This window comes from Nesoenas mayeri (assembly GCF_963082525.1).
Source record: "Nesoenas mayeri genome assembly, chromosome: 2".
Lineage (NCBI taxonomy): Eukaryota > Metazoa > Chordata > Aves > Columbiformes > Columbidae > Nesoenas > Nesoenas mayeri.
The window spans coordinates 20,902,812-20,916,939 of record NC_137543.1 but is presented as its reverse complement, the minus strand read 5'-3'; the positions used below and the strand labels follow the sequence as shown (position 1 = coordinate 20,916,939).

Below are 14,128 nucleotides of genomic sequence, written 5' to 3'. Positions count from 1 at the left end.
TAAACAACGTTCCTGGCTGCATATTACTGCCAGCAATTCTATTTTAATAAATCGAATGATGTTTCCATTCCACTCTGAAAAGTTGTTGTCTTTACCAGCAGTGTAGGAAATATCATTCATTTCTTACAGGTAACTATTGCTTACATATTTTTCTTTCCTTTTTTTTTTTTCCCTTCACTTTTCCCTTCTCTTTGAAAGCCAGGCCTGGAAACAAGTGATAGGTCAGCTATGGTAGTAACCACTGATCCATTGGTCATTTGGTATTAGTCCTCAGTTTGAAGAGGAAAAAAAGAGAAGGAAAAGAAGACCCAAAACCATACCACCAAAAACCTGTTTATTTCTCATTGCTGCAAAACTTTGTCTAGGTAGCTTGAATACCTACCATGGCCAAAACAGTGTCTTTAAGGGGTGAATAACTTCAGCTAATTCAGCTAAGAGCTATGTCTATGAACTTGTTTCCCAGACTGTTTCTTAGGTGCTCAAATAGAGCAATAGCAATAATCAAGCAGGTCTTCCTTGGACACTCTATTGGTGTTTCTGGCATGCTGTGTACTTTTAATGTTTTCTATCTGAACTTTTTCCTCAACGATTATGACTAAAACTGATCTTATCTCAATGTGTATTTTAAAACTTTAAAAGCTAAAATTAAGAAGTGCTTTGTGTGGTATTGTTTATTCCCTCAACTCATAGTTTCTGTTAAAATTACTAGGAGCAGGAATGATGTTTGCATAGCTTATTTTGAGAAAGCATGGCAAATATACCTGAACTGGTGGGAAGTTTAAACCTGAAAGCATAATTTCTAACTTCATTGTATCTTCTTTATAGATTTTATATGTTCCTGACCCAGACTACATTTCTAGTGTGGACAGCTCCCCCTCTCTAAGTCCTATAAGTCCCTTATCACCTACATCTTCCGAAGCAGAGCTTGACAAGGCTACAGTAAATGTAGGTATTCCTGTTGTCCTTGAAATTAATTTTCCCTTTCAAGATAAATGTTCCAGATGCTATGCTTTCTTCTTAAAATACCCTTTTGTTTTGGGGAGGAAGTAGTACTTTGAAACACTTGGAGGTGAAAAGTAAAATAGTACCTTTTTGAAATAAATACAAGTTTTGAATCTTTGTAAATGACAGTTTTCTATGTGAAAACTGATTTGAAACCACATTATTTGTAGCAAAATAACTATCCTTGCACACTGATAGTTTAAATAATAGTTCCTCTTGCATTTCTGTATCTGTTACCTTTCAGAACTAGTTAAACACTTGTCTATAATCTTATTGATACCTTTCGTAGCAATGAGACATTGGCACAAACACTCAAGCAGCTGAAAGGGAAGGGCCCCCACCACTCCCTGTAGAGGTGTGGGAGGGGGTTTTCTGGTTTCATTTAGCAAAATGGAGTAAAGGAGAAGTCTGTTTCAGTGAAGGGCTGATGCAGAGTTGATTATAGCTGACTTCTACTCAGTAGTTCTACTTTTGTAGACTTTGAAATACTACAATTGTTTAGCTATCAAAGCTGCTCTGTAATTCAGCTCAAATGTAGATTTTTGGCTAGGAGCTGGCTTTGTAAAAGCGTAGCTTTCCAGGAACACTGGCTTGCTGTCAAAAGAATTCTGTTGGGAAACTCCAACCAGGAAGATGCAGTATTGGAGCCTGAGCTTCTCTGCAATTTATGCAACTATGGCCTTATTCAGACATTTCTTAATACATCACTACTATTCTTTTCCTGGTTATTGGTTGGGTTTTTTTCTCATCAAAAATAATATTTTTCTCAACAGCGCTTCTTGATAGTGCTCAGTCAAGCTGTCAAACATATGTTCCAGGATTCTACATGCTTAAAGTTTGGGAAGGTTTGAGACTTCAGGCATCTTTTATTGACTTGCTTGTATGACTTGGTACAGAGAAGTTTAAATACAAAGGTATTGCTTTGTTGCCGAGCAGGTTCCCAAGCTGCATTACAGAGGCTGTGATGATGCTTCTACTAAAAATTACTGTTTGTTTTTACTGTTATACCTTTACTCTGAGCTAGTATGCCTGTTCTCGTGAGATGTCTGCTGTTGTTTGTAATGAATAATTTCCTTTATGGCAAACGGAAGGTGCTGTAGCACAGTAAATAGATTAGTCTGCAAGAATACATTCTTATATATCAGTCTTAGAATGACTGTAAATGCTAGGTTAGGCCTACCCATATAGTATATATGGTGAGAAGTGACTCGAGGGAAAATTGATAGTTTTACAGCTGAAAACCAGAGCTCTTTCTACAATGCACTAAGTTTCATGTTAGAAAAATACCTTTTTCTTGTTTTTGTGGATTATTTTGTATGTGCTTGTTTGCGTGTAGTATATAGGGAGGCTTAATAGTGTAAATTTTTTGTAAACGTTTTTGTTGACTATATGTATGTTGTGGAGATAAAAGCTTGAAACTGTAGAAGAAACAAAGTAGATTAAAAGGCTTTAAAAGTTAAAATCATCTTATGCAAAAGGTCATTTTTTTAGTGTAGGCAGTTTAATGTTGACAACAGTTTGTGTTTAATTTAACTGACAATATTGTTGCAGAACTATTTTGTGCATCTCACTACATGTTGTGGATCACTACAGGCAGTTCTATAAATGCTTCAGGAAAAGTCAAATGAGCAATGCGATGATGTATAATAAAGTGTTTATAGAAGCTTCTGATGTCTTTTGAAATGCATATATGGAGGGAAGAGATGTTCCTAGATACAGTTTGTCAAAAGAAAGCAAAGATCAGAGATCACTTGCACTTGTCAGTGTGGACTCTGTGTATGTTTGGTTTTGTTTTTCAAATGGTCTCTCCAGGAACACAAGGAGCACTCAGCTTCTGTTTGAGCAGTTAAGGCTGGAGAGTTTTATTCTTTGTCAGAGCACCTGTTTTCTGTGTTGCTTTACTTTCTCTTGGCCGATTGCCATCTTTATGAATGAAAACAATACCAGCATACATTCTCTAATTCTTTGTATTGATGTCTGTGTTATTTGACTTTCCTTCAATGTTGACTCCAGATTCTCAGTTTAAATTTAAGCGTATTTCAAGCTAAAGAGGATTTGTTACTTTGCCTGTATAAAGTAGAGGGGTCTTCTTTGTGCTGTGGTCGTTGAAATAGATGAGTTCTTGCTAGAAATCAAATAAGATGACTGACCAATAGCTGAATGTCTCTTGAGGCAAAAAATAAACTATGAGGCTTACTCTATTTTGTTTCTGTTTTATCAAACATTGAAGTAGCTTAAGCACAACCATGTGACTAAATGCAAACTGTCATGTGGCTAATATAATACCTGCATAACTCTATTTTTTTTGTTGTTGCTACACTTAAGCTAAGATTTCAGTATGTATTTCAATAAGTTTGTTAGTGTGTATGTAAGAACTCAGCTTAGATTTTTAAGCCTTTATTGAGCTGCTGGGCTTTGTGAAGGTTTTCTTCATTCAGCAGTCTGCACATATTTGAGAAGTTTGCTTTTTAATTGTATCTCTATTAGCTTTTTCAGCAAAATTCAGTTCCGTGTTCTAGAACTTGTTTTGGGGTTTTTTGTGTGCTTTCTAACTAAAATTGAAAGATGCAGTCAAATGCTAAAGTAGTGCCAAAGATGATGAACTGAAAACAATTATGCATAATGTTCCTGGATTAAAGGCATTTAGCTGCAATCTGTACTAGTGAATAGAACTGACCAGGAAAGCAGAAAACCAAAGGGAACATAGAAATTTGCATTTTTTTATAAATAGTACTATTGTATTAGTAACTAAAAATAGCAATTATGTATAAAATGAAAGTCATTAAATGTTGGTTAAGCTCCAAAACAGGGTTGCTTTGACTATAAAACAGGACCTGGCACAGTCTGCCTACTATGTGTGTAGTTTATCCTGTCCCTGGTAAGGTTCTGTCTTCACTGTGTTGGATGTTATCTGCCCAGGAACGTAATGAGCGAAATCCTCTGCAAGTTATATCCAGGCATGTGAAAGACAAAGATGGTTGGGAACAGCCCAAGTGAATTTACCAAGAGTATGTTGTGCCTGACCGACAGGGTTGCTTTCTGTGATGAGGTGACTGGCTCAGCAGACAAGGGGGGAGCACTGCATGTTATTGATACTTACCTTGACTAGAGCCAGGCCCTTGTGCTATCCCAAAGCAGCCTTATTATCATACTGGGGAAATGTGGACCACAAGATGGGCTAGAAAAATTAGCAGGATCTTTGGGCTCAAAGTGATTAAGCACATGTGTGTGGTTGGATTTTTTTTTTCTGTGGTGGTGGACAATTACAAGTCTTTGAGGGTACTTATTGGGATTAATATTGTTTATAATCTGCTCATCAATGACCTGAATGGTGGGACAGAGGATAGAATGTACCATCAGCAAGCCTGGGACAGAGGAGCAGCAAAAATTAGGGGAAGTGGTCAATACACTGGAGGGAAGGGCAAGGGCTGCTCATCAGAGGGACATCAGGAATCTGGAGAGATGAAGCAACAGAAACCTCATGAAGTTCGACAATAGTTAAGACCTTTCTGGGACAGAAAGAGCCTTTGTGGCAGTGCAGGGTGAGAAGTGGCTGTCTACAGAGCAGCTTTGCAGAAAAAAAAGAAGAGCCAAGGAGATGTTGGTCAATGTCCACTTGTGATGGTGAAGGCTAATCATGTGCCAGGTGGCTCATGAAAAAAGAATACCAACAGGTTAAGGAAAATGATTATTCCTCTGTCTGAGGGGGCTTGTGAAGCTGCATTTGCTTCCACTTCTGGCACCTCCAGTATGAGACACAGATTGACCTGCTGGAGAGAGTCCAGTGGAGGGCCATTAAGATGATAATGGAATGGAAATATGAGGCACAAGGACTGGCTGAGAGAGCTGGGCTTTTTTTTTAGCCTGGAGAAGAAAACACTAAAGGACAACCTGATTTTTATGTTTTACTACCTAGGAGACAGACAGGAGGGAGGAAAAGAGTCAAGGTCTTCAGATGTTCATAGTATAATGATGAGCAGCAACCAGGTGTGACTTGCTGCACAAGAGTCCTGGTTAAACAGCAGGAAACTATTTTTCACAATTAGGGTGGTTAAACCCTCGAGCATGTTTCTTCTTAGAGGCTATGGAATCTCCAGACTCAACTGGAAAAACCATGAGCAACTTGACCTAATGTAGGCTTAGGCCTGCTTTGAACATGGAGTTGTACTAGCTGACCTTCCAACATAGTGTATAACATTATGGAATGATTACGTAAGACATTTAATAGTAGGTTTGATGAAGTTGGAGAATAATCCTTTCTGCAAACTTCTACTCAAACTTTACGTGTGATAGTATATCAGATAGTGATCAGAACTCACATAAGGAAACTATTTTGTTGTTATTCCCAGGCTGATTCTGAATATCTTTGCCCACTTTCTTATCTTGGACTGGTTAAGCTGTGGTTCATTACTTATATACACTGTCAGATCAAAGCAATCCTTCAACCTGCAGTGGGTCTGGAACACTATTTTTACATTTGCTTTCACATCAAATGAAAAGAACAAAAAATACACAACAGAAAATCTCTTAAAGTTAATCTTGAGAAAGGGAAAAAAGGGAGATTGCTAAGTGTTCTATTTTTTTTTTTTTTTTTTTTTTTAATATTCCCCTTTAGGATCCAGATGGAGTCCAACAGAAAGAGTCGGCTGCTTCACCAGCACATGCATGTGTTCGTCCTACAAGAGTGGTATCATCCACCTCGGAAGAGGAGGAAGCATTTACAGAGAAATTTCTAAAAATTAATTGCAAGTACATCACTAATGGCAAGGTACTCAAACGTTCAAGTTTAACTGTTACTGTATGAGGATATAAAAATAAAGTACATTTAAACCATAAATATACAGTACAAAATAGTTACTGATAAGTACATGGCTCAGCTTCTATACATATATGTCTATGGAACTAATTTTTTAATTCACTGTTGCCTTTGGATCCCCAGACTACTTTTTCTTAGATGTGATGCAAGGAGTTAGTGTGATTAACCTGTGACGAGCTTCCATGTAGCCATACTGTTAAGTGCTTCTCTTGTGTTGAGGGCATGAGGTCTGTTTGTTCCTTCTGTTAGTGACTCTCATAAGTAATTCACTTTACTTACAGTGGAGAAAGAACATGCCTTAAATATAAAGAAATGTGTAACTGGGTAGCTTCACTTCCATTTTCCTAAAGCAATACAGTACGAGCAGAATTAATCTCTAACTCTGCGAAAAAACACTTCCATATTTGGTGTAGTAGGGCAGAAATCTTCATTGGTTTATTTTCTTTTCTTTTTTTTTTTTAATTGGAAGCTGAAGTTAATTCTCTGTGTCATTACACTAATGCCTCCGAGTTAGTGGCACTTAACTTCCATTCATCTTAGAGGTGAACAAGTCTTCTGCAGAGTTTTAGGGACTAAGATAATGTCAAAAGACTTTACCTGAGAATGCTTTAGGAAAAAAAGAAAATGTGTTGCTCTCCCACCCCGCAGAAGAATGACTGTTAGACACTTTAATGGTGAAAAATCATGCCTTCACTCGAGCTGAATGAATGCAAAGAAACTCAGCATACTTGCAGTACTTCTTCCTTCGCCTAAATTTTGGGTATGTTTATACAAATACTGCTGATTCTGTGTTGGCTCAGCAATAGGTTTGCAAATAAGTTATACTGATGATAAACAGATCAATGAGAATCTCCTAAAACCAAATTTATTTGTTTTTGCTGATGGAAAGGATTGCAGATCCATATATGTTTAGATAAGAAGGCTTTTGACAATACATGTATATTGGCAAAAGCTACTGTTAGAAGTTGGTAAGACAAGTCCTGGGAAAACTTTGTTTGGTCCTTTGTGCTACTTTGCAGTTAATTTGCTTCACTTCTTGTGTTCTGAGCCTAGGTGACTTTTTTTTAAGTTGATCCTAGACAAATAATTACCTCTTGGTTTTAAGTGCCTTCATACAGGGGAATTGAGAACTGTGAGCCTGTGTTAGAAATTGGCTGTACTATAAAAGTACATAACTGAGGATTAAAACTTAGAGCGTATTATTTACATGCCATAATTCCTCACTAGAGTGGTATAGGGAGGATTCACAGCATCTGCCTTTGACTTGTATCTTTACAGTCTATTTTGTAAGAAGTTCAAGGAGAATTCTGTTTCTAAAGAGTTGTATAGTCTACCACAGTATCAGTCTGTACTTGGGGAGATGGGGAAGAGAGAATCGATGCTAAATTGCTCAGATTTGAGTACCAAATTTCAGAAGTTTAGTATGTAATTTAGCCCTTTTGTCATGTGTGGTAGGAATGTCCTTTGGCATGTTGTCTTGTCTTCTCCTTGTTACCTTTCCTGATGATGCAGGATGATATCTCTTCAAAAGTTTTCTGGAGAAAACTGAAAGATTAATCTTCTGCTTCCTGTTCTGGAAGTGATTTTGATGCTCATTGTTCATAGGGCTTCAGATGTGAAGTCTCAGTCATCAGTGAGACTGATGCTCAAAACCAAAAATCTAGTGAAAACCTCTTTTCAGTGTGTTTAATTTCATGTGCAAAAGGCCTTGCATGAAGATCAGACTCTCTCATTTCCCACTTTTCAAGACTACTTATTCTGTATGTGTTTGAAATTGGTTTTAGTTGCACCTATGAATTCCTGGACAAGCACACAGGAGTTCTCTGAGGTGCAGTGGTTGGAACCTGGAAACATTTGCTCTGTTACAATATTTGCTCTCTGCTATCTGGTTATGGCTCCTGTAAGAGGCAGGGTGTTGGGTACAGGTAGAAACAGGGGTGCAAATATGCCACATCCTGGGCACGCAACAAATCTGTGTAACCAGCGTACTGTAGAGTCACCTTAACTCACTGTTTATTATATACGTAGACATGCCGTTTCTTGCAGGCGCACTCTTTGCTGCTGTTGTAGAAAATTATGCTGGACAGTGTCTTAAACAGTTGCCCACAGTCCTCCATCAACAATTGAGTTGCCTATAGATGACTTTTTTCCTCCTCTCAAAGATAGAGAGCTACGAGATTAGAGCAAACACTGGCAGTTTACTGGAGTCACGTAGGAGTTTGTGGTGTGTATACCATTGTCCAATTTCTTTTACTTATGCTTGTGCTCTGATTTGCTGATCTGTCTCTAGCTACATTATTGGTACAAATAAGTTTTTGAAAATATTTTGAAATTTGTATTTGTATAAAAGAAAGTCAAAGAACTGTTTTAAAATGTTCAACAAATATTTGATTACCATTGAAAGGATCTGTGCTGAAGACACAGCTTGACACAAAGGAGAAGCTGGGCTCATCTCCTTGTGTTGATATGGGCAGGTGAGAGCATGGAAAGGGCTTTATTTAGTGAGCTGCCATGCTGTTGTAAAGAATATATTCACACTGAAAGTATTTTCAGCAGTTCAACCAGGTCAGAAAGGGAGCTTTGGAGCCTTCTTCCTGCTCCAGAAGCAAGGAACGAAGAAGATTTTATGGGGAGCAGACTTTAGGCTGTCAGTCTTCTTCAGAGCTTGTAAGATACCAGGTTAAGTTAGCAAAAGTCAGTCACTAAAAACCAACATGCTGTAGTTTGTTTTTTTTTTTCCTGGCATCAGTGTTGTTATTTCTGGGTATTTTGTAGAACAACTGTGACATCTGCTGCCATAGTGCATAAATGTGTATGAGAAACCAGAAAAGTCTGTTCAGAACCTAAAATGAACGCATAGTACTAAAACACACACGAGTTCATTGCTGGCTTAATCTGAGACAGTAGTTCTGAACTATATGTATTGTAGGAACACAAACTTAGAAGTCTGTCTGATCTTTAATGGCAGACCAACATGGGAATGCAGTTTTGGGTATTCTCCTGTAAAGACAGTACCTCATTTTTATCTTTACTAATGCAGAACTGTGGTGTTAGCTCTCGAAGACTGGACCTGCTTCAGTTTCCAACTTTCAGGGAAGTCTAGCATGATGCAATGAGTAATTCTTGACCAGTGTTTGGCCAAATGCATGTATACTCCCACTTACCTGTTTTATTCTGATGTCACCCATTGTTTTTTTTTTTTTCCCCCTCACAGAATCCATAGCACTTGGTTTCTGTCTGTGCTAGAAACTCCATCTGTTGAGTAACACATGTTCCACAGGTTTTTAAGGAAGCTTTTTTCCTGCAAACAAGTTAGAAGGTAGTAAAGACAGAAGCTACTTGTCTTGCAAAAGAGTCACAGAAATTGTTGAAGTGGCAGAAACACTGACATGTCTGAAAAAAGAAGAATTAAAACTTGAGACCAAACAAAATGTATTTTTTATCTGGCTATTACCTGCACTTTACCTAGTTGCCTGGGTAAATGTTCCATGGTCCTTGGTGGTAATAATAATAATAAGTGACAGAAATATTAATGAAGTTTAGTGTATTATTAAGAATCTCATTTCTATCCTGTAAATTTGGGGCAGCAATTCTTCTCTAGAGAAGTGCCCTGAAGTATGAATGCAGTAACTGTGGACCACATCAAATAACTTGTGAGCCAGAAATGTTTCATTGGTTTACCTCCTGTCATCTTTTAAATGCATAACAATGAAATAGCTGATCTCTTGTTCAGGAGCTATAAAGCCAGTGTTTTCAAGGTACCTATATAATCTTTCACCTGCTCATAGTCAGTGCAAGTGTTTGATCAGCTTCTTAATCAAGTATACATAAAAGCCTAGTAGTTCCAAGGGTTAATTCTCTATTTCTTGGTCAGTGTAATAAATTTTAAATGGAACTACACTTTCAGATTAATTTTTGTGGTATTTACCTTTTGGTGTGAAAGGTTTTTTACAAGACTAAGATGAGCAAGCTATTGGGTTTCTGGCAATGTGTTGGTTGAAGCTGCAGAGGTAGACTTCAGAATCTTCCGTGTATGTCAAGGACAACTGCCTGATGACCAGGTTTGGGGGTTTTCTGCCATCAGACAGGTCATTGTCAGACTGTTCTAGGAAGCTTCCATTTACAGTAGAAGGTCTCTTAAACTTGTTTTCCTTATGTAGTCAGTAATCTGGTTTGCTTCTTGGGCTGAATGTTTGCCTGCAGAAAGATTGAGAAGATGTGCAACTGCTTCTTCATACATGTTCTAATGTGGTGACTCTGGTGTTCAGATGAGCATTGTGACATTGATTTGTGAAACTTTTAACTTGTTTTGCAATAAAATATTCTTTAATCAATTTTTGGCCTGGACTGCAAGGTGAAACAGTGCTTTAACTTGCTTTTGAGAGCACAGATAAAGCATTGGATTTTGTATTTGTTCAGTAAAACTGAGGACATGCTGACATGGGTGACATGTCAGCTGTGACAGCTCACCCTGTGGTAGAAAAATGGCATCTCCTTTTATTGCCTGAAGTTTTCCATGGGCTCAGAAGCTTTAGCGCTTCCTGCGTACTTAATTTATCAAGGCAGGATTATTTGATCATGAAATAGTGAACAAGTGAAGACAAAATCATCTGAAATCAAGAGTTCTCCAATGAACTTGATTACTGATTGCTTCTACTGAGTAATCATTTTAGAAGTTGATATTAAAACATCTGAACCCTCTAGCTGGAGCAGTCATACAACCTTACCTTTTTTTTTCCAGACTGTTCTGAAGATTCACATGCAACATGTGGGCAGTGAAACAATAGAATAGAATATTTCAGGTGGAGGGGACCTACAATGATCATCTAGTCCAGCTGCCATCAGGGCTATGGCATTGACTCGTCTGGGTCATATCTGGAGAGTGTTAATAAAATCCCACATTCATGGGTGGTCATTAGTGAAAGAGCTCAGATCGAGAAGTGATGCTGCTTTTTGCATTATGTACCAAATTTATGGAAGTAGTAGTTAAAGAGAAGCAATAATTCTTCTGAGGAGACTCTTATTGACTTTTGCAGTCATGTGAAATTTATTTTCTAGACTACAGTGGATATAACCAAATGTGAATTTCTGTTGACAGTGATCCTTCCGGAGTTCCTTCTTGCCCATTGAAAGTTTATTTCCACAATACAGTGCTGGGAAAGAAATACCAGTGATGGTTTTGTTTCAGTATCTTAAACAACTTGGAATTATGTAAATATGTTTTGCTGACTGTAAAGTCTCCAGCGTATGTTTTGCACTCTGAAAGGTCCATACAAAACCTGGCTGGGCACTGAAGGACTAAGAGGGCTTTAGTACAGAAGCTCGAGCTGCTTTTGAGACTGTTTTCACTTTTGCATAATAGTGACAACACTGGTCACTGCTGTAGGGTTTCATACTATTTTGGGTTTGTTTTTTATCACTTGTAATTTTCTGCTCATTACATGGCATCTTCTTTTTCTGCTGTGAAGGTCATCAGCCATCACAGTGCTGGGAACAAGTTTCTTAAAATGGGAAGGACTGTATTTGTATTTCATGCTGCGTTTGTACATCATCTTAGAACTGAAAACGAATAGTCTCCCCAACACACTGTGAAATAACTCAACAGTTTATCTGCGAGCTGGATATTTACTGAATTCCTCATAAGCTTCAGCAGCACGTGAAGCAACTGCTTTGTGATTCTTGCATGAAAGTTTTGAATGTCTTTCTAAATGTATAAAGTCTTTGGGATTCATGATCTGTAACTGAAGGATCACTGTCATCCTGCTTAAAGCTACGTTTCCTGCAACTCATAGTTTTAGCTCAAACTCTACCATTCTAACAGTTTTATGGGTTTCCTTAGGGGACAACTGGTGCTGATGTTTGTATGTATTCCTAGTGCTTACAAAAAAAAAAGTTCAAGATATTGTACATTAGATTGGTACCTGTATTGTGTAAGAACCATGCAGCTCATAGAATGAGTATAAACTTTAATTTTTTTCATACTAGAAGTTTGAAATCTACTTGTATTTATCATGTAGTGCAGTAGTATCATTGTGATTAAATCCATCCAAAACTGCATCTTGATGCAGTTGCATCTTCAAAAATCTTTAATGTTTTTAATCTAGTTTTGTTCTTAATCAGTCAACAGGTCCATTAAGTTAGAATGACTTGTATCAGATACTGCTGTTGCTTTTGTGTAAAGAAAATGAAGATAAATTATGGTTTTTGAAAGTTGCTTTTTGTTCTTAACTAGTAGAAAGTGAGCAGAGTTTAGTGTCAGGTTTTAGACAATACTTGAAGTTTCTTGCAAAACTAGCAATAAGCCCTGCGGTTATCTAGGAAGGGATGTATCTTTACTTCAGAGTAGTTGCCTGGCATATCCTTTGGGGTTTAAGGGTTTACGTTTTTAATTCAACCTATTTATTATGTAGATGTGAGGAACAACCTCAGAAATACAGTTGTGTTTCTAGATGACTGCAAAACAAACTGCATGAAGTTGCTTAAGTGTGCTATAAAAACAAATTAGAAAACACCTTTTTACTACAAAAAAAATGAGAATAAGCTGAAATATGAAGAAGAAAATTCACCACTTCTTTTCCCTCTCATTTTAGGGTACAGTCAATGGTGTGCTGCTAGTGACGCCAAATAATATAATGTTTGATCCTCATAAAATGGATCCTCTGGTCCAAGAGAACGGCTGTGAAGAGTATGGCATCATGTGTCCAATGGAAGAAGTGATGTCAGCTGCTCTGTATAAGGAAATTGTGGACAGCAAAATTAAGGATTCATTAACCATGTAAGATAGAATAGTATTTATAAGGCTTTGAGTAAATATGAACTGTAGCCATACTGCTGACCATACAAAACTAGCGAAACCACTTTTTTTTTTCCTGTTGATTTCCTTTTTAAGAACACCAAAGATTGGCTTGGAAAGACCCTTGAGAAAGCTTGCTTTACCTTAAGTTCTCACCTTCTATACACTATTTAGAATAAATCCTCTTTGGTGTGTGTGCATTCTAATTTCTTCCAGTAGTCTCTCTTACAAATCAGGCAATGTAGCAAGAGGTACCAAACCACTTCCTTTGCCCCATCCCCCCTATGAAAATGGTAAAAGATGCATTTGATTGTTTGGTAATCTAAAAACTAATCTACGGAATGGAAAAGTCCAACTGAAACAGGTTTGGGTACAAATCTTTGTTTGCTGTTTTCCACTTGCTTCTCAAACTAGCTTCACAAACTCTCTTGTTGCTGTGATAAATGGTTGTATGAATTATTTTTAGAGGTTTGTGTATATTTTTTATGACTGTAGCCCCTTATTGGCTAAGGAAGGAACTGCACATTGACCTTTAGGTATAGCCTGGTTTGGGTTGAACAGAGTAAATTTGGATTGTTGAGTTTTAGTCATGGGTGTTTAGTATGGCAGGCATTTAAAACTGACTTTAAACAGTATTATGAAAAAATCTTGGTTTCATTCTTTCTGTTGCCTAATTTTTACTGTCCTCAGAAATAGGAATTCTGACATTAAAGCCAAAAAGGATATAAAAAAATATAAAAAATCATGACACCTTTACTTATCACAGCCCATAAAGCACAGACATTTGCAGACTACCTTGACCATCTAACTGCAGGGAAGCTGAGTCCTTTAACCAAGGTAGAGTTGTCTCCGCATGTGAGAGAATGAAGCTGTTTGCCTGATGTGCAGCTCTAAAAAATGCAACCTTTTTAAGTCATGTGTGAAGATACTCAGTAACTCTGAAAAATGCCCTTTTCAGTTCTTGCAGGTGGTTTGCTAAGCACATCTTTCTGGATAGTCTTAAATATCTGGACACCTAGAAGAAATAAGTTGTCTTACCATTTTTAAATTCAGTTTCAGCAGAGACCTGGTAGTAAACTTATCTTGGCATGGTCTTGTTTGCTGCCTGAAGACCAACTAATATATGCATTCCTACAGTAGTACCTTTGGGGCTTTTGATGTAGAATAAAGATGCCTCCAGCATGATTGCTTTCTGGAAGCTTATTTTCCAGATTGTTTTAATAAGTTGCTCATAGTTCCTACTTCAACTGATATATAGTACAGGTAATGAGATTATGAAAATTAAATTACTCTTTTTAATCTACCTCTTTGAATCATAATATTGCAGTTGCAAAACAAGTCTCTTTTTGTAGCATGTTTAATTTCTTAATGGCTCAATGTTGATGTGCAAATGTGCTTGCGTGCCCTGTTGATTTTTGTGCTCTCACAGCACATGCATTTTCTGTTTTGTGGTTTGTTTATAATATAAATGCATATGTAATGAGAAAATGTCTGACATTAAAAGGTCACATTTAGAG

General features: G+C 37.4%; 1 protein-coding gene across 3 annotated transcripts in view; it reads left to right on the top strand.

Annotated features, from left to right (window-relative positions):
* Positions 1 to 14,128, top strand: part of OXR1 (oxidation resistance 1) — a gene marked incomplete at its 5' end in the record, with an annotated part of 78,672 nt that overhangs the window by 19,674 nt on the left and 44,870 nt on the right. For 2 of the 3 annotated variants that reach the window (XM_080340358.1, XM_080340357.1), the window contains 3 exons: positions 826 to 945; positions 5,618 to 5,770; positions 12,409 to 12,593. In XM_080340358.1, coding sequence (XP_080196484.1) covers positions 826 to 945; positions 5,618 to 5,770; positions 12,409 to 12,593 — 458 coding nt within the window. The remainder of the gene's footprint in view (positions 1 to 825; positions 946 to 5,617; positions 5,771 to 12,408; positions 12,594 to 14,128) is intronic. The other variant, XM_080340359.1, reaches the window with a different exon arrangement.